General features: G+C 37.3%; 2 protein-coding genes across 3 annotated transcripts; one reads left to right on the plus strand and one right to left on the minus strand.

The window, feature by feature from the left end:
• Positions 1 to 922: 922 nt before the first annotated feature.
• On the minus strand, positions 923 to 10,290 carry LOC117326998 (lambda-crystallin homolog). Of its 2 annotated transcripts, none has more exons than XM_033883807.1 (6): positions 10,183 to 10,290; positions 8,565 to 8,799; positions 8,272 to 8,433; positions 7,377 to 7,571; positions 3,833 to 3,938; positions 923 to 2,876 (listed from the first exon to the last, which is right to left on the minus strand). In XM_033883807.1, exons 1-6 carry the CDS (start codon positions 10,230 to 10,232, stop codon positions 2,653 to 2,655), a joined length of 972 nt encoding a protein of 323 aa, XP_033739698.1. In that variant the 5' UTR covers positions 10,233 to 10,290; the 3' UTR covers positions 923 to 2,652. The 2 variants fall into 2 exon arrangements, with proteins under 2 accessions (XP_033739698.1, XP_033739699.1); XM_033883808.1 differs by lacking the exon at positions 10,183 to 10,290 and adding an exon at positions 9,601 to 9,704.
• Positions 10,291 to 14,669: 4,379 nt separating this feature from the next.
• On the plus strand, positions 14,670 to 27,931 carry LOC117326999. Its single transcript, XM_033883809.1, has 8 exons — positions 14,670 to 14,922; positions 16,514 to 16,757; positions 17,238 to 18,284; positions 18,832 to 19,257; positions 20,570 to 20,788; positions 21,241 to 21,314; positions 22,433 to 22,690; positions 23,460 to 27,931. Exons 2-8 carry the CDS (start codon positions 16,529 to 16,531, stop codon positions 23,502 to 23,504), a joined length of 2,298 nt encoding a protein of 765 aa, XP_033739700.1. The 5' UTR covers positions 14,670 to 14,922; positions 16,514 to 16,528; the 3' UTR covers positions 23,505 to 27,931.
• Positions 27,932 to 27,951: the final 20 nt, after the last annotated feature.

Raw genomic sequence — 27,951 nt, forward strand, 5'->3', positions numbered from 1 at the left:
GCGATAAGTCTCAGTGTCTGAGGAGGTGCCCCCCGAGACCCACTTAAAGATGTTACGTTCCATCCGAAGACTCTTTTCTGATGATGCAATATATATAGGAAATGACAAATCACAGAAGATAGGTCTGTGGTTGGAAACGTCTAGGTAGCTTTGATTACCAACACGACAGTTCGACATGAGGTCAGTCTTGGAAAAATCGACAATTATGTGGTCAAGTAAAGATGAAGCGCCGTCATCAGAGTGAACATATGTATACAATGGCCCAGAACAAATTGTAGAGGTTGTCAGAGCACATAACTGATGACGATCTAGACACCGTTGGAGACGAATTCCTCGGTAGTTTTGATAGTTTGGGAGACGTGGACCGCTTAAACGTGCGTTAAAATCTCCCATAATAATAACTGATCCTTGGACGGCAAACAATTCACACAAGGAATCTAATTTATCGACATAATCGTTAAAAATAGACGATCCATAGCTTGAGTTGGGCAAATATACTTCTATGATATGCCAGATACCATGATCAGAGACCAATTTCAGAATTAGAATGTGATCGTCGTCGGAGTCGACAATAGTCAAACGGCTCGAAAGGCTTCTCTTCCATAAGAAGGCGACGCCCCCTTTCCTCGTTCTACGATCAGATAGGGCATGGGAAGAAAAGTCGCAGACCGCAAAGTAATCATAATCAGAGTGAATGCTTTTCAATAAGTGAGCGTTTTCCTCGAAAAGCCAGTGTTCGGCAATTCCACAAATGTCGACATTCTCTCTTTGTAACGGGTCATGAAGATGGGAAGCTGACGACATAATACCAGTCACATTCCAAGTCATAAGTTTACACTTGGAAACAAATTCATTGTATTATATTTTGTAGAGTCCCCATTTCATCTGCATGCACCACCATAATCAAGAAACAAAAAGATCATTTTGCATTCCATTTTTTATCTTTTTTTCTTAAATCAAGAAATCATTACAGATTATCTACGATTAATTATAAATTAAAATGTACTTTTAAGTACGGATTGAAAAATAAATTGATAATTAAATGAAAAAACGACATTTATTCATCAGTTATATCAATTACACGTTAATTAATACATTCATTTCTTACTCATACATGTACATACATTTTATTACAATGTATTACACATCATGAACATTTCAAAATTCTTCTGAAATACATATGAATTAAAATATTTTGTGTAATACTTACACGTGTGAGTTAACAACATTTCATGAGTAATACTTGTGGATTAACAATTTTGTTTTGTGCAATACATGTGGATTAACGCAATTTTTTTTGCAATACATGTGGATCAACAAATTTTCTTGAGTAATACATGAGGATTAATTAGCAAAATTCCTTATGCACATGTATACATGTGGATTATAACAATTTCTTTTGTGGAATACATGTGGAATCACAATTTCATGTGTAATACATGTGGTTTATCAAAATTTCATGTGTAACACATGTGGATAAACGGAATTTATTGAGAGTACATGTGGAATAACAAAATTTTGTAAAACATGTGAATTAACCAATTTTCTTATGTATTACGCATTGATTAATATATTCTTGAGTAATACTTATCTATACATAGATTAACAAACTACAGTATGATATATGATTTTAATTAAGATCAGGACTTTTAATGGACTAGCTATTGGCTTCAATCCTCTTTACCCTGATTTCCAGAACTGATTACCTGTACTTTAAACATACCTCTTTAATTTGACACACTCAAATAACAGCACTTAATGAATTCAAACAGCAATAATGAATTTGCACACCCAAAATGCTTTCTGTAGAAAACAATACAGTGTAATTAGCACTATCATAAATTAGTATAAAAATTCGCTAAAATAAGATTACCGCTAAAATAAGATTAGATTACTGCTTAAATAAGATTACTGCTTAAATATCTAATTTACAGTTTATAACCCCCAGCACCCATTAAAAGGGATTTCCTTTGTTTGAATAAAACTAAGTTTTTTCAAAATTAAATTAACTGGAAAATATGTATTTTTTCCAAGTACATGTAGTAAAAGATAATCTTCACATTAATAAGGCAGTATTACACTCAAGATAAACCAAAGTTCTTCGAGTATTAAGTAAGTAAGTTTAATTTTAACTTTATTCAAATGAAGGAAGGCCCCTTTAACTTAAGGAAATTCCTTAACTTAAAATTTTCCACAGGAAAGCATTAAAGAATTTATGGAAAATATCTAAGCTAAGGAACCGTCCTTAAATTCTGTAATGCTTTCCTAAAGAAGTTAAGGAATAATGATGAAACTGGCCTCTGATCTGATGACCATCATCCAATCATTTACAACCATCCAGTCATCCTCTGTGGTTTACATAGAACAGCATACCATGCAGAAAATTACCTTGCTATTTTGTCACAAACTAATGACTATACAGGTTATCCTCTGATCTTTACATAAGTGCCAACTATCCATTCTGTTACAGTTATTCTCCGACTTTTACATACAGTGTGAGCAAACATTCAATCACATTTAACATTCGATCATCCTTTGATTTTCTATTCTCAATTATAATATCATTCATTAATCTTCTCCTAAACACAGATAAACATTTGCTATCAACATCATTTATCCGTCATTCATAACATTTGTTTCCATTAAAACATATCATTTGTCCTCATCTAAAGTCTTCTTCAGTTTGGAGAGTTCTGCCAGTCGTTTGTCTCTCCAGCGTCTCCTCTCTGCTAGTTTATCCAATGGGATGGTCTGATTGAATTCCTCCTGGACCTTCTCGGATGTTGGCACGTCATACATGACAGGGACTGGTTTAAATGTCTCCTTCTGTACGTTATAGGCTCCCTCTGCATACCGCTCACAATAGTCTGTAATTCCTGTAATAGTCAATAACTTGTTACTCTTAAATTTCAGGACGGTTTTCTTGGATTTTGTGATAGTTTATTTCAATACCTACTTTCTCCCACTGATGTTCCACAACTGCCCTCCTGTTCTTGCAAGCATTTATTTGAATACCTTTGTGATATGTGATCCTGTTTAATTTATTGCCTACTTGATCCTGCTTTTGTTTGACTTATTACTTCTTTGTTCCTGTTTCTGTTTGAGTTATTGCCTACTTGATCCAATTTGTTTGACTTATTGCCTACTTGATCCTATTTCTGTTTTAATTTATTGCCTACTTGAACCTGTTTGACTTATTGCCAACTTGAACCTGTTTGACTTATTGCCTATTTGAACCTGTTTGACTTATTGCCTTATTTATGATACTTCTCTTTGACTTATTTCCTACTTAGTCCTGTAATAGTTAATAATGTATCCAGTTTGTTTTTGACTTATTGCCTACTTAAACCTGTTTGACTTATTGCCTACTTGAACCTGTTTGACTTATTGCCTACTTGAACCTATTTGACGTATTGCCTAATTTATCCTGTTTCTGTTTGACTTATTGCCTACTTAGTCCTGTTTTCGTTTGACTCACTGCCCACTTGATCCTGTTTCTTTTTTACTTATTGCCTACTTGAAACTGTTTGACTTATTGCCTACTTTATCCTTTTTCTGTTCTTTATTGCCTACTTGATCCTGTTGCTGTTTAATTTATTGCCTACTTGATCCTGATTCTGTTTGACTTTAACCAAGGATAAATCATACAATGTATTTTTTAATGTTTAGAAGTTATGTCTAAATTGTAGTTACTTCACAGAAAATGGTCAGGAAAATCCTGTAATAATTAATAATGTGACAATAATGTATAATCTACATTACAGAATTAGTTATGATATCATTTAATTCAAAACCAAGACCAAACCACCTGCCAAGTTCAAGATTTACCTACCATTAGCGTTGAGATGCATGGTCTCCAGAGGGCCGATGAAAGCATACCGCAGCCCTAGTCCATTGTGACAGACTCTATCAATATCCTCGGCACTCAGCAGCCCAGACTAAAACAGACATAAAACAAGATAATCAGTGTTGTGATATCTAATAACAGTAATGAATAATTTAACAATTTAATGCAAATGTAGCTGGAAGTGAATTATAAAATACCTAGAGCGATGACAGGTCAGTAAGGATCCCGTCATGTGGCTATTTATACCCCATAATCATCAAGAAGCCATCTGCCCATATCACTTAAGCTGATCTTTGACATTTGGACTTCAAAACAATGGCAAGAACGCAAACTATACATGACTGATGTGACTCTCATTTCCTTCCACCTCCATATTTGCTGGGCAAAGAGAAATTTGAAGGATGGGATTCTATAAATGAGGTCACACCTGGTACATGTCAGAGGATGGGATTCTATAAATGCGGTCACACCTGGTACATATCAGAGGACGGGATTGTATGACTGGGGTCACACCTGGTACATATCAGCGGACGGGATTGTATGACTGGGGTCACACCTGGTACATATCAGATGATGGGATTGTATAAGGGTCACACCTGGTACATGTCAGAAAAATGGGATTGTATGAATGAGGTCACACCTGGTACATGTCAGAGGATGGGATTGTATAAGGGTCACACCTGGTACATGTCAGAGGATGGGATTGTATTACTGGGGTCACACCTGGTACATGTCAGAGGATGGGATGGTATTACTGGGGTCACACCTGGTACATGTCAGAGGATGGGATTGTATAAGGGTCACACCTGGTACATGTCAGAGGATGGGATTGTATTACTGGGGTCACACCTGGTACATGTCAGAGGATGGGATGGTATTACTGGGGTCACACCTGGTACATGTCAGAGGATGGGATTGTATGACTGCAGTCACACCTGGTACATGTCAGAGGATGGGATTGTTTGACTGGGGTCACACCTGGTACATGTCACAGGATGGGATTGTATGATAGGGATACACCTGGTACATGTCAGAGGATGGGATTGTATGAATGAGGTCACACCTGGTCCATGTCAGAGGATGGGATTGTTTGACTGGGGTCACACCTGGTACATGTCATAGGATGGGATTGTATGATAGGGATACACCTGGTACATGTCAGAGGATGGGATTGTTTGACTGGGGTCACACCTGGTACATGTCAGAGGATGGGATTGTACGACTGGGGTCACACCTGGTACACATCAGAGGATGGGATTGTATGACTTGGGTCACACCTGGTACATGTGAGAGGATGGGATTGTACGACTTGGGTCACACCTGGTACATGTCACAGGATGGGATTGTACGACTTGGGTCACACCTGGTACATATCAGAGGATGGGATTGTATGACTGGGTTCACACCTCGTACACATCAGAGGATGGGATTGTACGACTTGGGTCACACCTGGTGCATGTGAGAGGATGGGATTGTACGACTTGGGTCACACCTGGTACATGTCAGAGGATGGGATTGTATGACTGGGTTCACACCTGGTACATGTCAGAGGACGGGATTGTATGACTGGGGTCACACCTGGTACATGTCAGAGGATGGGATTGTATGACTGGGGTCACACCTGGTACATATCAGAGGACGGGATTGTATGACTGGGGTCACACCTGGTACATATCAGAGGACGGGATTGTATAAGGGTCACACCTGGTACATGTTAGAAAAATGGGATTGTATGAATGAGGTCACACCTGGTACATGTCAGAGGATGGGATTGTATAAGGGTCACACCTGGTACATGTCAGAGGATGGGATTGTATAGCTGGGGTCACACCTGGTACATGTCAGAGGATGGGATTGTATGACTGGGGTCGACCTGGTACATGTCAGAAGGATTGGATTGTATGACTGGGGTCACACCTGGTACACATCAGAGGATGGGATTGTATGACTGCAGTCACACCTGGTACATGTCAGAGGATGGGATTGTATGACTAGGGTCACACCTGGTACATGGCGGAGGATAGGAATGTATGAATGCGGTCACACCTGGTACATGTCAGAGGATGGGATTGTATGACTGCAGTCACACCTGGTACATGTCAGAGGATGGGATTGTATAAATGAGGTCACACCTGGTCCATGTCAGAGGATGGGATTGTTTGACTGGGGTCACACCTGGTACATGTCACAGGATGGGATTGTATGATAGGGATACACCTGGTACATGTCAGAGGATGGGATTGTATGAATGAGGTCACACCTGGTCCATGTCAGAGGATGGGATTGTTTGACTGGGGTCACACCTGGTACATGTCACAGGATGGGATTGTATGATAGGGATACACCTGGTACATGTCAGAGGATGGGATTGTATGAATGAGGTCACACCTGGTACACATCAGAGGATGGGATTGTATGACTGGGTTCACACATGGTACATGTCAGAGGATGGGATTGTATAATAGGGACACACCTGGTACATGTCAGAGGATGGGATTGTATGACTGGGGTTACACCTGGTACATGTCAGAGGATGGGATTGTATAATAGGGACACACCTGGTACATGTCAGAGGATGGGATTGTATGAGGGTCACACCTGGTACATGTCAGAGGACGGGATTGTATGACTGGGGTCACACCTGGTACATGTCAGAGAATTGGATTGTTTGATAGGGACACACCTGATACATGTCAGAGGATGGGATTGTGTGACTGGGGTCACACCTGGTACGTCAGAGGATGGGATTGTATGAGGGTCACACCTGGTACATGTCAGAGGATGGGATTGTATGACTGGGGTCACACCTGGTACATGTCAGAGGACGGGATTTTATGACTGGGACACACCTGGTACATGTCAGAGGATGGGATTGTACGACTGGGGTCACACCTGGTACGTCAGAGGATGGGATTGTATGACTGGGGTCCCACCTGGTACGTCAGAGGATGGGATTGTATGACTTGGGTTACACCTGGTACATGTTAGAGGATGGGATTGTACGACTGGGGTCACACCTGGTACATGTCAGAGGACGGGATTGTATGACTGGGGTCACACCTGGTACGTGTCAGAGGACGGGATTGTATGACTGGGGTCACACCTGGTACATGTCAGAGGATGGGTTTGTATAATAGGGACACACCTGGTACATGTCAGAGGATGGGATTGTATAATAGGGACACACCTCGTACATGTCAGAGGATGGGATTGTATGACTCGGGTCACACCTGGTACATGTCGGAGGATGGGATTGTATGACTGGGGTTACACCTGGTACATGTCAGAGGATGGGATTGTATGACTGGGGTTACACCTGGTACATGTCAGAGGATGGGATTGTATAATAGGGACACACCTGGTACATGTCAGAGGATGGGATTGTATGACTGGGGTTACACCTGGTACATGTCAGAGGATGGGATTGTATAATAGGGACACACCTGGTACGTGTCAGAGGATGGGATTGTACGAATGAGGTCACACCTGGTACGTGTCAGAGGATGGGATTGTATGACTCGGGTCGCACCTGGTACATGTTCCAGCTCTCGTTGATAGCGGCATACTGGATTCTGTTGAGGGCAAAGCCCAGACTCTCCCTGCGTAAAGTTATCGGTGATTGTCCAACCTCCTCCATTAGTGCACGTGTTGTGGTAACAACTTTTTGATTGGTCCAGGGAGCCGGGACAAGCTCCACCAATGGAATGAAGTATGGTGGGTTTATCTGCCAATGAAAAGACAACAAGTTTATATCATGAGGTCAAAAATCAAAAATAAAACATCATAAACACACACCAGGCTGTAATCAATCTTTAAGCAAAATTTTAAGTTAAGTGACATTTTCTGGGCAATATCCCTATGTCCCTAGGGTCAAACTAGTCTCACTTATATAAGAAAAGATTGCACTCCTCCAATGATGCTTCAGACCAAATTTGGTTGAAATCTGCACTGGCACTACGCAGGAATAACATTATTAAAGAGAAAGTTAACGGACGACACATAGAATGGTTCACGACGATGGACGAAGCACAATGTCACTAGGTCAGCTTGACCTTGTGACCTGTGGGTCAGACAAGCCAATTTCAAACCTTTCTGTGTATACAGGGTCTGCTTTACACAGTTTTACCGGGTTACAAATTACTGCAAACATACATATTTTAGCTGCGACTTTTGCGCTGACAGAATTTCACTAAATTTTGAATGCACTAATTGTAGTTCATCTACAATGTTTCATATGGCAATCATTATCGATGCGCTAATTTATCATTCCGCTAATTCGTTTTAATAAGCTTTACCTCTAAACTTTAAGCACGTTAAAAAGTATCTTTACAGTATACAGGGTCTGGATTATACAGGTAATAACAGATTATAATAAATCGTCATCATTTTTAATTACTAACAGCAGGTGAGGGAAGGTCACGTACCGGGTGAGCCACCAACATGTTGGACTTGTGTGTCAGCCCCTCTGTAAACATGGAAGCACACAGACAGCTGCTGGAACTAGCCAAGATCATATCCTCTCCGGCGACAGCATCCATCTCCGCAAACACTTTCTTCTTCAGATCCAGGTTCTCCGGAACACATTCCTACAGGAAAATTAACGAAACCATGTGGATAATATACAAGTTCTAAAAAATGTGACTGTGATGGGATTTATAAGTTACTGTAGCAAAGTCCCATGATAGTCATCATGACAACAATAACTTAAACAACATACCTGAACATAGAACGCATCTTTGAGACATTCAGACAAAGAACTAGTTGTAGATATTAAATCTGTCTGCTGAAGAGCTGTTAGTTTACCCCTGAGGTAGCCATCTTTTTCATATTGTTCTAGTGTAGATTTGATGCTGGTTTGTGCACGCTTAAGTTGGTCAGGATCAACGTCAAACAAAGTCACATGATAGCCCGCACTGGCGAATATCATAGACCAATTCTGTCCAATGAGGCCGCTGAAGCAGAAGAAAATGAGAAATATAATATTGTTTTTGATAAGTAACGAGCTTATATGGGAATGGGTTTTTTCTCCCACATGTCCAAATTTATTTTTCAGATTCAATATTCAAGGGCTCGTTTCCATTATCACAATGTCCATGACATATGTAGACTTCTGACTGAGAATTTAACACAGGGTTTTGAGAGATGTAGGTTGATAATCCATTTCCTTATGCGATATGAAATCTCAAATCAGACATGTTTGACGTTATTGATATGCCTATCGGTTCCATTGTCACCACCCAAACACCAGGGCTTTAAAGTTTTTCTTAATGGTTTGAGAAAGGGCCTTTTTGTCTCATTTTGGGATGAAAATTGGGGAATTGGAAAAGATTTTTTTCAGGAGTAAACTGCAAATTTTGGGAATTTGGCTTAAATATAAAATAATTTCATTTGGAAGTGCGGCCCATTAACGGCCCTAAATAGCCCCAGAAAAAGCCCTGAACACTTAACCTGTTTTGACCTAGATTTGTATGGCAGGTGTTGTTGATGAAGCAAACAAAAGAAGCTTAATTTTCCGGAACACCTGGTCTTATTCTCCTTGTACTTTTCAGGAATCTATATTTTTGTTTACATGTATATTTGACCTCTTTTATTGACTTTTAATTAATTTTGAGTTTGAATAATGGTTCTGTTATTATGTATGTGTTCTTTGTTTGTTTGATTGCTGTTCCCATGATTATTGAATTTGATATACCTGATAATTATCATTACTTGTATGGTGATTTGGAGTTACCAGAAATAAACTATACTTTTACCTGAGAATGATAATGTTGTAAGGGTTGCCTCCCTTGCTCCGATTTTTTTCTTCGTAATAAATATTGATTACTTCCCTTGAGTGTCAGTTTTACAGTTGACCTCAGATAATATGAATTATAAATATCATGGTATTGTGCAGGAACAAATGAAAATCTATCTTATTTGTAACTTCAGTAATCCAGGTATTAATTCCAAAACCAGATTTTATTGGTGCAATAATCATTTTCTAATTTCAGTTGACTCTGTAGTAGATTAACACCGCTGTAATTTATATATTTAAATAAAAAATAAAACGTGAAAAAGTGACCATTCAATGCAATATATCAAGCTGTTGTCCATGACAAGTTTGCTTAAACGTGTGAACGTCTAAAACATCAGATTGGAAACTTCGGTCCAAATTGGAAGATTCACACAGAGATAAAATTTATGGAGTACTCCCCAATCTGATTAAAATCAGCTGTACATGGCTACGTTTACTATGTACTAACGCCTATCACCTTCCACGTGCCATTCAATAACTGCGATGACATTGCTTATTATTAAGTGTCATTTACAGACCCCGTAATTAAATGGGAGATTACCTGCCGACGATGGCAATCTTTCCACGTGTGTTTTCCGAAGTGGATGTCATCCTTCTGCAATGCACAGCTGGTTAAAGGTAAACAGTCCGTTCAGAGTGACTCGAGTCGAACGCACCGTTATAAATCTCTACGGAGTTGTCGTTCATGAAATATAATCGTCTGATTACGGTCCTCGTGATTACAGATGCTTTGTTCACAATATGAAGCTTACGCAAGATACCTTAAATAGCAATCACATTTATATATATGAAGATTATATAGGTCTATGAAACAATTGATATATAATTAGAACTGTGGAGACTTAGCTCAACCGAAAGGGAAGTTCTCTCCAGTTATTATATATATTGCGTACAATGTATATTTCTCTCGGTACAACTACGACAGGGAATTCAAATCTATATCTTCGTATATATACATGTATAATATTCAAATTTGTTATGTAATAATTGAATGGTTCAATAAACATTTTAATTGACTATAATAATGGCACGAATTGTCAGTGATATCATTAAAGTTTATGGTATGGTCAGAAGCCAGGCACAATCTTTAGTTTCTTCATACATAGAGAATACATGGTCAGTGTCTTAAATTATAAGCTGTATTTTGGCGAGGGTAAAGAAAGACAAATGCAAGGTGCGAGCCACTTAATTGTCTTTCTGTTCCGAGCCAAAAATACAGCTTATACTGTAGTTTAAGACACTGACCATGTACACACACTGTATTCTATTTATACTGCAACAGTCATCAAAAATAATCATTTTGAAGTGAAACGGTATTAACATTACAATAATCCAAATATGTTCGCCTTTTAAACGTTGTTTCACTCGAAGTTGGCTAGTCGAATTTACGCACGTGCTAAAATTTCAAAATACAGCTGTTTTCCGTCACTGCCGTATACAGCAAAAATATATATGGTGGGTGTATTCCGACAATGCGGTGGCAGTTGAAAGATAAATAGAGAATACATGGTCAGTGTCTTAAAATATAAGCTGTATTTTGGCGAGGGTAAAGATTGCGGCAAAAGTAGCGAGCCTTGGCGAGCCACTTTTGTCTTTCTGTCTCGAGCCAAAAATACAGCTTATATTTAAAGACACTGACCATGTATTCTATTTATCCTGCAACAATGAAGAAAAAATAATAATAATAAATCATCATTTTAAAGTGAAACGGTGTCAAAAATGACAGAAATATGTTTGCCTTTTAAACGTTGTTTCACTTTGAAGTAGGTTAGTTGAATTGACACACGTGCAAAGATTCCAAAATAAGTTGTGTTCCGTCACTGCCGTATACAGCAAAAATATATACGGTGGGTGTATTCCGACAATGCGGTGGCAGTTGCAGGATAAATGTATTTATACATGTATGACCCTATCCGAAGGTTTGTGATCGACATCGATCCCCATCATATTTTTAAAAGAACGATAGAACAACAACTACCTTCGGATCAATGAATTACCTTTCCCAAATTCTTATAAGACACAGAAACCGGCCATTTCCCTGTTGGTACCTAGTCAGAGTAAAGGTTTAAAGAACCAGATTATACGAGGTCACAGCTAGGGGTCAAATACGTACAAGGAGACCTGGTAGTTTACCATAATTAAGGTACCTTCAATTGAACGCTAGGTCTGCCTTCAAGGTCACATGAGTCAATATTTAAAAAGTAAGAACTTTCTTCCGGTGTTCCAGAAGACCCCGATGCTTTATATTTTGTCATTGGTGGACTCTAGGACAAAGTACAGTGAATGAACTGCGATTCTGATTATGTGGAAGCAAGTTGGGTACTAGGAGCCCCTGTAGAGACGGCCTCGTCACCTGTCCGTCTTTACACTGTGCTGGTTCCGCAGTCCCAAATAAACGTAATGATTGAGTTGACGACAGTATATACATTATGTAGGAAGACAGGACGGAGGTAACGAACGAGGCAAAGCGGCAGAAGTGGCAGCAATTGGTAAATGGACGAAGAATATGGTGTTTGCCTAAAGCAGTCGGATATCTGGGATTCTCTAGTTAGGCATTCTAGCACACGGGAGAGAACGAAACTGGTATAGACAGCAAGCATGCAGGTAGATGCACATCTGCATCATTTAAAAACAAGGGGAACCAACATATGGACATATGAAATTTCAGAACTTGATCCGTGAAGAACTTTCTGGAAAATTTCCGCTGTCAAAATTCAAAATGGCTTAATTCTGATCATTCTCAAATTTCTAAATGAACAACTAGAGACCAAAGTCGGAACTGGTAGAGGAAGATCCATGGAGAACTTTTTGAGAAATAGCGATACCAATCTTCAACAGTCAGAATTCAAAATGGCCGACAACAAGGGGAACCTATCTATGAAATGCGAGAAATATCCATGTTTGGTTGTGTTGAACGTCCTATTAACAGTCAGGATCATTTAAGAACGTACCTGGTTTTGGAGTAGAGGAAAGCCGGAGTACCCTGAGGAAAAACCTCCGGCCTACGGTCAGTACCTGGCAACTGCCCCACGTAGGTTTCGAACTCGCAACCCAGAGGTGGAGGGCTAGTGATAAAGTGTCGGGAAACTTTCACCGCGGCCCTTTCTTAACGAAAACAAGTGTCAATCTTCAAAATGCAAAATGGCCACCTGTTTTCCTGGCCAAAGTCGAAATGTAATGGACAAAAACATGGGAAAAGGAAAATATACGTATTAAGTTATAGGAATATTCAAATAGGGATATTAAACTCCAACTATCAAAATCGGAGATGGCACGCCACCATTCGGCCATTTTGTTTTCCCGATCAGAATCAAGATACATATATGTAATGAACACAACTAGGGACCAAGGGGAAACTTCATGTGAAGTCTGTGCAATTATCATTAATGGTATTCTATGTCACGAACGATGAATTACAAGAGGCCCGATGGGCCTGTATCGCTCATCTAATTCTACAGCAACTTTGAAGTTGATCCAGACCATTTCTGCAGATACTATGCTGATTACCACCTTATTCATATATCAGAGTAAGCTTGGTTTAATTATGTCAACACCTTTTTTAGTCCTTCATTTAATCATACTATTGGTCTAATATTAGGTATCGGAGTCTCTTGTCTATCACGAAATCCATGATTATTATTCCCTTTATTTCCTTCTTAAAGAAGATTACATAATAGAATAACATAGCTATAATCGTAAACAGGATAATTGATATAAATAAAATACATTTACAGTATACAATATGAGAAAAAAATGAATACAACAATATCAATCATAAGAGTTATAAAGAGAGAAAGAAAAATGCATATTAAGGTAATTATTCATAATATTTGTTCAGAATTTTTGAAACGCACTTAACCGATAACAGTCGGAAGTCCACTAACTCTGACATATCCGGTTCATATATAATTTTGCCACCAATAAGTGTGTGCAATAACTGAAAATCTGAATGAGGGTGTAAATATACATTGAACATAATTTCATACGTATTAATTAATTCACACCATAACTGATCTCTTAATTGTTCTGTAAAGGCACATTGTAAAATGATATGAACATATACATAATTATACATTTTACCACTCTTGTGACATAATTCCTTCTCTGGTTGTCTTAAACTTATAATTACTGACATTATTTCATTCAAGCATGCTACATGTCAAATATCAAGTTCCTGGGTCTCTTGTTTGTTGAGAAAAAGTCGTTTAATTTTTGTTTAACCTAGTTCACCCCTGTGACCTTGGTCAAGGTCATTCAGTTTAATTAACAAACTTGGTAGTCCTTCACCCCAGCATGCGACAGGCAAAGTATCACCTCCCTGGACATCTTGGTCATTAAGAAGAAGTCTTTTAAAGAGTTTAGTCAACTAAGTATTTCACTCCTATATGACATAGAATGTAGGCCAAGTCCATTCATTTTAACAAACTCGGTAGCCCTTCATTTGATTATGCTATAGGCTCAATATCAACTTCCTGGACCTCTTGGTTATTGAGAAGAAGTCGTTAAAAGAATTTAGCCTATTTGACCCCTTTGACCTTGAATGTAGGCCAAGGTAATTCATGTAACAAAATTGGTAGCCCTTCATCTGTCTCATGGTTATTGGGGAGAAGTTGTTTAAAGGAAAAGGTTGATGTCGGAGGCCGGACGGACGGCCTGGCAGACAGACATACAACGGACGCCACACCATGGCATAAGCGTATCAGCGTCCGGCAGGTGAGCTAAAAATCGATTTATTTCATCGACTCCCATGCGGTTGGTTACACAGCTAGAATCCTTGTGTATCGTACTGTACAGATATGCAAATATGATACAAAATGTATAGTGTGATGTATATTTGTCTAGAAATGTATTATACTTGGATAAACATCGATACACTTAATTAACAGTTAACTGCTTTGCCAAGTTTGTTAGGCATTTTAACTGTAAAATTATCACCTGCATATTTATATTGCAATCGAACGCGCCCGGTATGATTTTTTAAACAAAAATGTTATAATTAGAGTTATTTCCCTTGAATATTATTTTTGAGTTCCTGTTTAGAAATTAACAGAGTTTGACGTTTGTCCTTATGAGTGGCATCGTTTGTGCTCATGCTCGATATTTAAAGAACCAAACTATGACAGGAATATATGTTATGTGTAGGAGAGGATAGAAAGTACACGATGACGGCCTCGGCGATTTATTTCAGACTAAATCAAATAATTTCTTTTTAGACAACGTAACGTTTATTGTCAACATGCAAGTTACATAGGATTTAATCAGGAGTACTTGCGCTAATGTGGTAAGTATAAATTATGTATCTTCCGCATAATGATCATATCTGTACTTCGGTGTCACATGAAATATAAATATACGTATAAAACTTGAATGCCTATGACTGAAACCAAAACGCTTTAACTATCATGATAATGTAAAATGACCATTTAATTATAATGGATGTATTCCTGTACCCGTTCATACAGTATACTGTATACGTACTGTACAGTAGCTGTCGTAACGTAGACCTACCCAGGGACGTTTTGTGTATATTATCTCAGTAAGGCTATGAATTGGTCCCAGGTCAGGCAATAGAGGAGAATAAAATTCATTAAATCCAAAATCATTGTATTTAAACTCATGAAAAATATCTATGATGAACGAGTCACATCACAAATGGGTGGAACAAGATCTAGAGGACAGTCAATACAAAAAATAAATGGCATAGTTTCAATGCTGGTGGTTATAATGTAAAACTGCTGGTGAAATAAATTAACGAACTAATTAATAAATGCGTTTTGGCCCGGATAACAAAATTACGTCAGTTTGAATCATTTTTGGTGATAGTAAGACTGCATTTGAATCAGGAATATAATTTCATTAATATGTCATTTGAATAAATACATCCACTTATTCAGTTTGCATTCAATCTTAATTTTGTTTCGTCTTTAACTGCATATCTGCATTTTGCATTTACCGCTACAATGACCAATCACATACTTCATCTTGACCAGTAACGCCACCTCTAGCATCATATCCGGGGCTAAAAGAAAATTATACGGCTATGCCGAAAAATATTGAAAATCAATGTAACCTGGACACAAGGAACTTGTTTAGCTTCCGTGTTGTAGGTATGCCTTGAACAACTTGCCACAATTTGAAATTCTATCAGACAATCATCGGGGGAAATTTATATTTAGTCATATTTAATTAGATTCAAAGGACATTTTAATTACACCAGAAGTACTAAATATTGTAATTTTAATTTATATGGATATAGATGCTTACAGTCTGCATCCATTATTTGTTTATATAAATCGTATTAAAAATGTAGAATATCAACTGTAGTTCACATCACATTAGCCTGAGTATCCTAGGCCTCTTGCATGCCCTGACACCAGGATTGTATATTCTGACATATAGCTGTCATGCCCAGTACCAGAGAAAAACTCGATCTTATGTCTCATATATGGGCTCTGATACAATGCATGATTGCTGAAGTTACAAATCAGTACAGTATTAGTTGTGGCAGGTTTTAATTGTACATATAGTGATATGGTTGCCTTCTACCTTTTGCACTAGGGGAAGTTTCCCTTTAGCTCAGTCAGTAGAGCGGTGGACCATTAAGCAGAGAGTGGTTGGTTCGATCATCGGTGGAGGCACACTACTCTCTTTCCCTGTTACATTTGGTGCCGTTGACCACTCCAAGTGTAAGCTATAAGAGAATGAGAGGCTTCGTTGGAGACAGAACCTGGCTTGGGTTGTGTGTTTGGGGTGTAAAGCTATAGGAGATAGTTATAATTCATAAAAGAGTTATCTCATAGAAAATGCTTGTTGGCCTCAAAACCCTAAATTGTTTCCTTGTATTTTAATATATTCCAATTGTCTGATTTTAGATCTGACTCATCGCTATGGAAAAGGATATCCCGCGCGATGTAACAAGGACACCATCCTTCCAGGAGGCTTCAGACCTCCTCAAGGTCCACCTCCAGAAGAAACACCGCATCAAACGCCGCTCACCCTGCCCTCCTCAGCCTCCCACTAAACAGGAGGTCCGCAATGAAGCTGCCAGAATTCTGGAACAGTTTCTTATGAAGGAACTGAAAGAAAATAAGGGCAAACATGGAAAACCCCTAATAGGTACAGTATTCTAGGGACATCAACGTTAGCGTCCATTACGTACAGGGTCAGCCAGTCATCAGGTATAGTGATACATGTGCCTGATAACAAGTCAGCTGATGTCTGTATAAAGTTCAATAAAAATGCTATCATATAATATTTCATTGTCTAGTAAAAAGCCTGCACCCATATTTTGAATCAAAGTTCATTTATTGGTACATGCCTTTGTTTATTACATAAAATGTGAGATATTCTTTTCATATTCTTTAATATTCTGAATTTGTGATATCAAGTCAATGATCTTACCTGTGTATAGAGGTCAAAATAAACCAAAGAAATATTATTTTAAACACTATTAGCAATTCCAAAATCTTTGACTTGATTAAAGCTTAGGTGAGTTGGCAAGAAAACTTAAGAATTTTTCTTTATAGATGGCCTCTATAACTTAGATTGAATTATTCAAGTGACGTAAGTCTCATGATATATTCTTGTCCCCGACAGGTACGGCATATCAACAGGTGAAAGATGTGGATGTTACAGAGGAGGAATATTACCTCCACAACTCCTACCACTCCCACCAGGGGGCACTAGTGTCTCCTGACAGCTCGAGCGGCAGGCAACACTCTATCGGCAACTCAAGTCATGCTGGTCGTGCCTCAGTGATTCACTCTCGTGGACCCTCAGAGCTGTCGCACGCTTCAGTGACCTCTGGTAAAACGTCATCTGTGATCCATTCTCGTGAAACGTCAGAACTCTCTCGTACTTCCATTAATTCTGGTAAAACATCCATCCATTCATTATTGGGAGATAATGAAGATATTCCATTTGCTGACGATTATGACACAGTGCCTCGGGCAAAAAGTTTGCCGCCAAATTTGTCCCCAGCTCACAGAATTGATAATAATGTAATGACAACGTCGTACTCATTGAGTCCCTCAAAGCTTGAGAATTTAGACAAAACTAAAGACTTAGAGGATTTAAAGTCAAAGAAAAAAACGTCTAGGATACCACCAAAGCAAGTTAATGGAAACTCCTCACCAACTGTCGTTCAAAGAGGACGTCAGCGTTACAGATCAGGGTCTCTCTCTTCTTCAGATACTGAAACTGAGGTAGTTTCGCCAGAAAGAAAGAAAAAATCTGTGTTCAAAAGAGCGAAAGAAAGATTAAATAGTGTTTTAAACAGGAGTAAAGACAGAAAGAATGAAGACAGGGAGGGTGACAATGTAACGAAAAAGGGGAAATACAGTCAAGGCAAGAACAATGGGGCTAAAGTTTTGGAGGAAAGACATACCCACAAGCATGGGCATATCGAACAGCATCACTATACAGATGGAGAGCGAGCAGGGTTGGTAAGATCGCAGGAAACCTGGGAGTCAACTGATATCACCGATCAGGAACATCACAAACGAAAACACATTGACAAGCATAGCAACATTAAGGAAAGTGCCGATTTGTCCAGTTCAGCGAAGACATCCGAGGGAGGAATCTTCAGCAGTCTTCGCAAACTGACCACACGCAGAGGCAGGAAGTCAAGGAAGAAAGTTCCAGGTATGTATAATCAAATTTTATTATTGTATGTGAAAGGTGAAAGGTCAAGGTCATTTGCTATTAATAGAACATCATGTCAGGATCACCATTCCTGCACAATGATACACATTCATGTGGTCTTATCAAACTCTAACTTCACACACTGCTTTCTTACCAGAACTGCATGATTGTAATTGCTTTTCAAAAAACCTAAAGTCAAGGTCAAATGTCAATGTCACGGAAAATCCAATTGTGGGGTTGATAGATTATTATTGTTCAGCGATACTTCTTTAAACATGAATGCATGTAAATCTCTCAGAAATACATGTACATTTGGTAACTTTTTATATAGATAGTAAAACCACTGTCCATATATTTAAGATTATGATAAATTTGATTCTTGATGAAAAACGGACTACTTTCAGGTTTGGCATATATACACAAAGTCAAACCTCGTTATTTTGAGGTCAATGTGGTCATGAACAAACTTTTGGTATCTGAGGTAAAAATAGCATGATATTATTTTATACAGAATTTTTACTGTTGGGTCTTTATTTTATAACCACAGGTTCAAAGTCTGCTGACTTCAACTTGATAAAGAAGAAGAAAGGAAGGAAAGCATATCAAAGGAACATTTCAGTTCCAGATGGCCCGCTTAAGGACGGGGAGAACAGCCATTTTGAGTCCAGCTTTTTTCAAACGGATGGACGACAGAAGAAATATACAACACAAGTGACCGCTATAGATGATGTAGGTCTTAATGCCATCAGCAATCTGGACATTGGTCAAAGGTCTGAACCAATGGATGTTGAAGGGCAGGTCCTTCATGCTAACCAGTCGTTTGCTCTTGACTATGATATTGATGAAACAGAGTTCAGAAGGAGATTGCCTACAGGGGAAATAGATATTGAAAGGAATGTCCACCAACATCACACAATAATGGATGATCTTGATGTGGATGGGGATACACAGCCAGATGATCAAGGTGAATATGGTAATTAGAGTAAGAAAAATACTGGAGATAACTAGAAAAAACATGGTAACTATAGTAACTAATTATAAAACTAAGGTGACCAGAGAAAACAAAATAGCATTCAAGGAACCAAGGTAAACATATTAACAAAAGGTGACTAGAGAAACCAAGGGAACTACAGTAACCAAAGTGACTAGAGAAACCAAGATAGCTTTAAAGTTACCAATGTAATATACATGTAGTAACCAAAGTGACTAGAGAAACCATGGTAACTACAGTAACCAAAGTGACTAGAGAAACCAAGGTAACTGTATAAACCAAAGTGACTTGAGAAACCAAAGTTACTAAAGTAACCAAAGTGACAAGAGAAACCATGGTAACTATTGTAATAAAAGTGACTAGACAAACCAAGGTAACTATTGTAATCAAAGTGACTAGAGAAACCAAGGTAACTATTGTAATCAAAGTGACTAGACAAACCAAGGTAACTATTGTAATCAAAATGACAAAAAACCAAAGTAACTATTGTAACCAAAGTGACTAGAGAAACCAATGTAACTATTACCAAAGTGACTAGAGAAACCAAGGTAACTATTGTAATCAAAGTGACAAGAGAAACCATGGTAACTATTGTAATCAAAGTGACTAGACAAACCAAGGTAACTATTGTAATCAAAGTGACTAGAGAAACTAAGGTAACTATTGTAATCAAAGTGACTAGACAAACCAAGGTAACTATTGTAATCAAAGTGACTAGAGAAACTAAGGTAACTATTGTAACCAAAGTGACTAGAGAAACCAAGGTAACTATTGTAATTAAAATGACTAGAGAAACCAAGGTAACTATTGTAATCAAAATGACTAGAGAAACCAACCTGAAGGTAACTACAGTAACTAGTTGACAAGCAAAACCAAGATAGCTTTAGATCTAAAGACGCCCAATGTAATATAGTAATTATATATGGTGACTATGGAAACCAAGGTAACTAAGATGGCTAGAGTAACTAAGATAGCTATATATAGCGGAAGCCAGGTAACTGTAGTAACCATGGTGACAGAGATACAACCAACATGACTGGTGACAAACGTGACTAGGGTAACGTTAACCAGGGTAGCCTCTAGATCTAACTGCAGTAACCATGGTGATTTCGGCAATGATGGTATTATTGATTAAGTAACCATCCATGATGATGTCTATAATATTCAGTTCATTTAAAAAATTCAAAAATTTGTTTAAATAATTATTTCTTCTATAAAAGTAGTTGTTGTAAACTTGTACTATATACATGAGGTAGAAGTCAAAATCATGTCTTTGAGATGGTTTGATATACAGATGATAGAACAGATGCAGGCGAGGGAGCGGTGGGTTCCCCGCCAGACGCTGCAACACAAGCGGACAAGGAGAAATTGTATGGAATCATAGCGGACCGACTGGCAGAGATGGGAGATAGCTATATGGCAGGGGCATCAGGCGAGGCTCATACTACTTCTCCTCGGCGGACCTCAAATACACCTCAGGCGTCTCTCGAAGCATCATTTGATGTCCGGGATGGTATGTTCAGGTCAAAGATTCTCTCTAAGACCCGAGGATATGCTTCAAAATAAAACATTCTCTCAAAGCCTCCAGGATATGCCACCAAGAAAAGGTTTTCTCAAAGCCCCCTGGAATATTCTTCATAAAATAAGCCTTCTCTCAAAGCCCCAAGAATATACAATGTTCTACTAAGAAACATCTTAAAGCTAAGAAAAATTCAAATTTAGCAATATCAACAGTGAAATATCGGAATTTTTTCATTTTATAAAAGTGATATTTTTCACTAGTGTGGCTAATATTTTGATATTTTTCACTCTTGCTATGCACTTATGAAAAATATCAAAATATTAGACAGACTCTTGAAATATATTTGGTATTACTGAAGACATTATTAGATATCCTCTATGTATCTTATGCTAGAAGCTAATAAGAAAATTACAGATTAAGGAACGGAAACTTTTTTTTTGCAGGTGATGGTTTAAATTCGCTGGAGAGAGAACTCAGAGATAGTTTACGGAACTTTGGAGACAATTTCAGTGTCGAGGTATGTATGATTACAGGGAAATTCATTAAAGCAAAACCAGGTGTCTCCACCATACATTAGGCCAAAATAAAAATAAAGTTGGTTTAGCATAACCTGCCCGACCCAGAAAAAATGTGCTGTCTCAAAAAAATTTATTATGAAAAATAAAACATTGTTTTTTAATGATTTGACCGTTCTGGATATTTATGTCCAGAAGTTGCTGTACAGGTTTGAAAACACGTCTCCCAAACCCAAATAAGGTTGGTGTGTGTTTTGTTTAATAACACAAAATAAATATTGATTTCCATATTCTGGTTTGTTTTCGTTATAAAAGGTTGAAAATCTGTTTTCAGAACTGATTAAAAAAAAATTCAGTCCTACCTACCCAAATGTAAGACCCCCTGGTTGGGTTACAGCAAACCAAGATATTTTTAAGAGTGGCCTTACCAGTCATGGCCTTTGTTCAGGTGTTAAAAAACTCCTGTGTTTATTTTGGTTCAAAAGGGAAAATTCGGGAATCGTGGTCTAAAAATTGCAAATGACTGGGGAAAAAAAGAAGAAAGTTCCAAAATATTTGAAAAAAGATTGTTATAAATTCTGTTATAAATTCTTTTCAAACATGATATTTTTTCTCCTTGTTCAATTCAAAGATAAATGAATGTGAAGTTAAAACAAACTTTCAATAGATATAGTCCTTAATCTTTCAGATTTAATTATTCTAGAGGATGTAGAAGTCAACCATTTGATCCAATATATATCAATGATTTGTTACAATGTTTATATCGGGGCCCATTTGACTGATAAGATTAAAGTACAAATGTATTTATTTTGCGATATACAGCATAAGAGGGTAGACGTATCAAATTTTATTCATAATTGAAGTTTAAAATTTGATAAATCGGTAAAAATAGTGCTTCATTATGAATGAATGGATGGCTATTGTGAAGATTTCCATCAAGGGCAAATTGAAATAACTCGTGGGGTTTAATTATCTATTGGTTTGTGGTGTTATAAATTGCGATAACTCTTGGTTATTTTTTTTTTAAATGTCGGGGGGGGTTTCTGTAAACCATGAAAACCCCCCCTGGATCTGCCTCTGTCATGTATATACCTAATTAAAATTTTGAAAAAAAATTCAGCATCCAGTGTCAGCCGAGGTCACCGGGGCAGCAGTGGACATTGTCAAACAGGCTACCTACAACTCATTCACCGATACGCTCAAACGGGCCATGGGGGACGAGGTCGGCTGGGACCAACTTGCCACACTTTTCTACATTACCAAGAAAACGGTGCATGCTGCAGGAGTCGGAGGGGCGGTTGCCCTGAAGGTGAAGGAGATGAGTCTGCGTTACCTGGAGGATAAGTTTGCCGGCTGGATCGTTGATCAGGGTGGATGGGTGAGTGTTCCTTCAAACTACGGAAATTTCAGGTGATCCATAATAGTACGTTTCTAAACTCTCTAGAGTTAGTTTTGACTCTTATAATTTGTTTCCAAAGACATATCATTTGACATGTGTTTTGACCCTTCATATTTGTGGTTGATTTCCAAAATTTCTAAAGGTCAAGGGTCAACCAAGAGGATTATCAGGAAGGTATACAGATTATCACACATTGTGATCAGTCATTTTCAATTACTTTCTCATATACATAAAACAATGTTATTCTTATAGATTAAACGATTGCTTTATTTGGTAGCAATTAAACAGCTGTTGGAATGGCAAGAGTATTTAAGCAGGGTTCCCTGTCCTTGTAGACATTACTATGGCTCTATCGATCCCTACTGGGAGCTAGGGAAACTATATTTTTGTGTTGTGACTGTCTGAAGTCTTTATTGATGACCCCACTAACTTTGAGATGAAGAGGTTTGCCTGTATGTACATACGCTGTGGGGCGGCCATGTTTCAGATGCTGGATTTCCCAATAAATAATCATATTTCTGTAGCAAAACTTCCTATACAAATATTCATGAACTGCTATTAAGTTATGTGATTTAATAGTTCCTGTTTTAACTTCTTCATGAAATTTTGATTTTATGATTCAGATTGGGAATAATTTTCTCATAGGCAAAATTTATGAAAAAAACATTGTAGCTCTCCTGTCTGTGAGAAATAAAGAGTTTCTGTATTTGTAGGGTATTGTTACATGTTTCTTTTCTGAATTTTACAGGACACTGTCCTCGAGTCGGAGAGTACAGACTCCGAACTGGATTGATCGGATACTGAGGCTGGCATGTGTTTAAAAAAAAAAACTTACTGTGATGATGTTTATGGAGCAGTGAACAAAATGCAATGACAATTATATGTGGCCTTTACTTGGTTTATCATTCACGGTCATACATATTCTGCGTGTTTTGGATTGCACAAGAGTTTTATCCTCTCTCACATTGACGCTAACGTATGGACGGCCCGATTATTGGCCTCTGCGAATTCCTTTTATATGAGGCGCCAGATGCTCATATTAATTAAGACATTTACTGCACATCTTAAACATTTGCCCATATCTTCCACTGGTACTAGAGCCCTTTTAGGATTTTCTCCTGTCAACCGTGGAGCTTTTTATGGCCTTTAACAGTGCCTGAGGTCCCGATAAGGCCACCCCAGGCCTTTATATAATAAAAAAATAACTTAATAAACCATGGACGCTCATTCTGGATAGCGACCTAATTCAAGTTGTATTCCACCGACTGTTATCCCGTCAGTTAATGGAGCTGTTCCGAGACCCATGGAAGACAAAGGCTAAGCCAAATGTTTAAACAATTTATTGATGTTTTGTGGACTGCTGAGCAGATATTTCCAGGAAGTTTACTAGATATATAAGAAACTAAGTTGTCCGTGTTGAAGTTTCATTTAAATAATTGTTGTAATTATGAATTATAGATATTCGTGTGATAAAAAAGCCCCCCCTTACCATTTTCAAGATGGAAGCATGTACAGTTATTTTGACCTCATTTTATTAATATCAGAAAATCAAGGAAATTGCTTAATTTAAAAATATGCTATAAGAAAGCTTTTATACACGATCTAAGTGTTTTTATCTAATTCTTTAAAATTCCAAATTGCTTTCCAATAGAAAAACAAATTATCTTCATGCAGACCAGGTGACTGCATGAATCATAATAAGGAATTGAAATACATGTGTACATTAAACCTGTGTATAAGCAAAGGTGTCCTTTATAGAGAGGTTTCCTTTATATAGAGGGTTACAATGTAATTTTAGAAGTGAGGAAATATTTCTCCTGTTGGAGGACTTGAGTGAATGTTTGGAATAGTTGTTTGCAGTGGCCTAGCCCAAGTTTCCTGTGGCCCTGACTCCATGTCTGTTCATGGTGTCTGGGTCAGAGGAAACTCAGGTTAGCAGTGGCCATATCCTCTTAAAGAGAATTTGTTACAATGTGTTCAAAGTATAAATTTTATTTCATCTGTGATCTCACTTTTTACATTTATTTTTGTCAATATATTTTCTTTTTAATGTTTTGGTGCAAGAGTTCGAAGAATAACATTTTGTCCCGAAATATTTCTATGCTATATATAACATAGTTTTTTGTTTTATTTTTCTTAATTTTGTGTGGATTTTAAAAGAAGTTTTATGACAATTAACTAAATGCTCTGCAGGATTTTATACTGTTGATATTTTTCACAATGGAGGCATTGAGCTTGATTATGAATTAATCTTTCATTATGCAGTTTTTGTCAAGTAATGGCGATTCACTAATTCATCATTTCGTTAATCTGTTTAAAATTGCTTGTTTGTTTAATTAGAATGTGCCAACTAATTAATGCTTTCATTAACAAGATAAAAACTGGTACAGTACTTAGTCATAATTTGGAAATTAAAATGCATTACTGTGTGCCACTTTATCACTAGCCCTCCACCTCTGGGTTGCGAGTTCGAAACATACGTGGGGCAGTTGCCAGGTACTGACCATAGGCCGGTGGTTTTTCTTCAGGTACTCTGGCTTTCCTCCACCTCCAAAACCTGGCACGTCCTTAAATGACCCTGGCTGTTAATAGGACGTTAAACAAAAACAAACAAAAGCATTACTGTGTAATGTTTGTATGATCAATTTGTGTGTCCCCTTAACATTGTCCTCGTCTGTTTCTGTGGAAGAACTTAAGTTTACATTGCTTTAGTGAAAATGTTCGCTTAGCATTTTTTTTTTCAGGTCAAAGGTCATAGTCTTAAGAAACATTCAGTAAAACAGAAAATTGGTTTCTGCGAAATAATTAAAGAGTTACATTGGCCAGACAAATTCAAAATTTAATCTGCGCATCCATTTTGAAAGTGTTTCCATGGTAACAGTCTAGGAATCTTTTATATGGTTTTTAATTAAAAAAGTAGGTCAGTCTGTTTTATAAGATAACCTGTCAATTGTAAGCTGTGTATAGATTGTTTATAGCATGTCGATTGTTAGCCATGCTTGAGATGTATTCTCCTCTGTTGTTTGGTGATAAGGGAGGTTATATCGCAAAGAGTACACCATTTTTTATCCGGACTACAGATTTGTTTTTATTTAGTCTGTATATGTACTACTAGGTTAAAAATCTACATTTATTATTGGTTGAAATACATTTGATGGTGTGTACGACTATAAAAACAGAGAAAACTACATTTTTTACTATAATAGGTTAAATCTGTATGCTAGAACAATCTTATATTATGGACAAGTGTACATGTATATATCGTATGTCTATACAGTCAAGCTGTGTAATCTCAAACTCTGATAACTTGCAGACCCTACAAGTAAAATTCAGTTCTGAGAGTGAAAATTCTATATGAAATATATTCGGTTAAATCAAAAACTCAGGATATCTTGAAATTTTATTAAATGATTTCGAGATTTTACCAGGTTTGACCGTATAATTGATGTATCTTGTTGTAATCAATTGAAATGTAACATGAAAACCACTAACCAAATCAGGTACAAGCTAAATAAATGTCCCACCGACAATCATCCAGACTTATTAACATACCTTTCCTAATTTGGTCCTAAATTACTCAAATTGTTAATTGGTCGTAAAACAATATCATACCATACTCTACCAAATAAATCCTTAAATCTACATTTTAACATATATACTTCCTGTTGGTGTGAACTCTCCACATTCCTCGTTCAATAACACCAGATTTTTTATTTTAGCTTCCCTGTGATGAGTGCCAGGAAACTTAACAATAGTAATAGTGTTTTGTGATATGTATTCATTGTCATTGAAGACGTCGGCCTTTGTGAAGGTTTGGACATGTGTTTAAACCTTTGTTCTTTCATTGTAATATGGGGTAACAAATGCTTGTATTGTTTTAAATCTGAAAAATTACTGTGACTTGTCAATTTTCTATGATATAATATCATGGTTTTAGTGAAGCATGAAATCTTTTAAGAATTATTTCAAATACAACATACATTGTTAACGAGGGTTGCAATCTTTTCCTGTTGTGTCATGTCTGTTGTCTGTCTGACTTTAACTTTTTCTGTAAACGACTAAATATCTTGATTATCAACAAAGGTCAGGATATTGGAACAGTAGCATGCTAAGATAACCAACTACCTGGGTTGAACAACTCAATGATCTTGACCTACTTTGAAGGTCACAGGGGTTAAATGTGTTCAAATCCTAAAATGTTGACTTCTGTATAACTAAAAGCCATATAGGGTACTGATACTATCACAGTAGTGTGATAGGACAAAGGGCGACTATAAGTTTGTTAAAATGCTTGGCCTTGACCTTCTTGGAATGTGTTTAAAGTCTTTAAAAGACATTTTGATAGAAAAGAGACCCACAGTTATGATATTTGACCAGAAATATGTTTGGAAGAATTGCTACCAAGTTTGTTCAAATAAATGAATCCAGGTCCATGTTAGAATGAATAGCTATTAATTTCGGAAACATCCTTTATACTAACACAAATAACTAAACCTTCAACTAAGTCTTCTCATCAACTGCAAAACATGTGAGCATTATTGAGGCCCATTGGGCCTGTTGTTTACCTAAATTCTGTAAATAATATGACACCAATATTATAGTGATATATACTGTATACACTAATGGCCCCAACCTTGGCAGCGTTCCAACGTATACATGTCTGAGTAATAAGATGTTGTATTTTTTATGTGCGAGAAAAAAAGTAACACCAATTACTTGTGAGCAGTTTCTGTGATAATGCTCTCCTTCAAATTGTGTTCTGATTCCATTCTCGTAGTTTGACCATTTTTCCATATTGTAACCCTGTTTACTTGTCAAGTAAAACTACCTACATATGGTCATATCGTTAACTGCAAATTCATTGCTGGAAGTTGTTTTCCACATAAGACAAAAATAAATAACATAACAACAACAACAACAACAGAATATAAATACCCGGTAAGTGTTGTGTATGTATTTTGTACCCTGAGCTTATAAGGATTGAATGTTGATTAATGTTTTAACAAAGTGTGATATGTCTATGAAAGGTGTTTTCTGCTCAATTAATTAAGTGCTTCATTTCAAGAGAAATTATCTGTGACTTTTGTTTATAATTTCCTAGAATTGTCGATTAACTAATATATAATGAAATGAATGTTATTGTGAAGCAATATATTGTTGAATTCATGAATATGTGTACAATATTATGGGTTGTGAGAGGTAAAATTCATGTTTGATATATGACCGAGTTCTGTCTTGTT

Source organism: Pecten maximus, chromosome 5, assembly GCF_902652985.1.
Source record: "Pecten maximus chromosome 5, xPecMax1.1, whole genome shotgun sequence".
Taxonomy (NCBI): Eukaryota; Metazoa; Mollusca; class Bivalvia; order Pectinida; family Pectinidae; genus Pecten; species Pecten maximus.

Bases quoted from the DNA above. Each gene is read 5' to 3' on its own strand.
- LOC117326999 (XM_033883809.1), top strand. From the start codon at position 16,529: ATGGAAAAGGATATCCCGCGCGATGTAACAAGGACACCATCCTTCCAG. The intron at 18,285-18,831 runs GTATGTATAATC...TTATAACCACAG, and splicing joins GTCAAGGAAGAAAGTTCCAG to GTTCAAAGTCTGCTGACTTC. The intron at 21,315-22,432 runs GTATGTATGATT...AAAAAAATTCAG, and splicing joins GAGACAATTTCAGTGTCGAG to CATCCAGTGTCAGCCGAGGT.
- LOC117326998 (XM_033883807.1), bottom strand. From the start codon at position 10,232: ATGACATCCACTTCGGAAAACACACGTGGAAAGATTGCCATCGTCGGC. The intron at 8,434-8,564 runs GTATGTTGTTTA...ATTTTCCTGTAG, and splicing joins AAGATGCGTTCTATGTTCAG to GAATGTGTTCCGGAGAACCT. The intron at 2,877-3,832 runs GTAGGTAAATCT...TGACTATTACAG, and splicing joins CATGCATCTCAACGCTAATG to GAATTACAGACTATTGTGAG.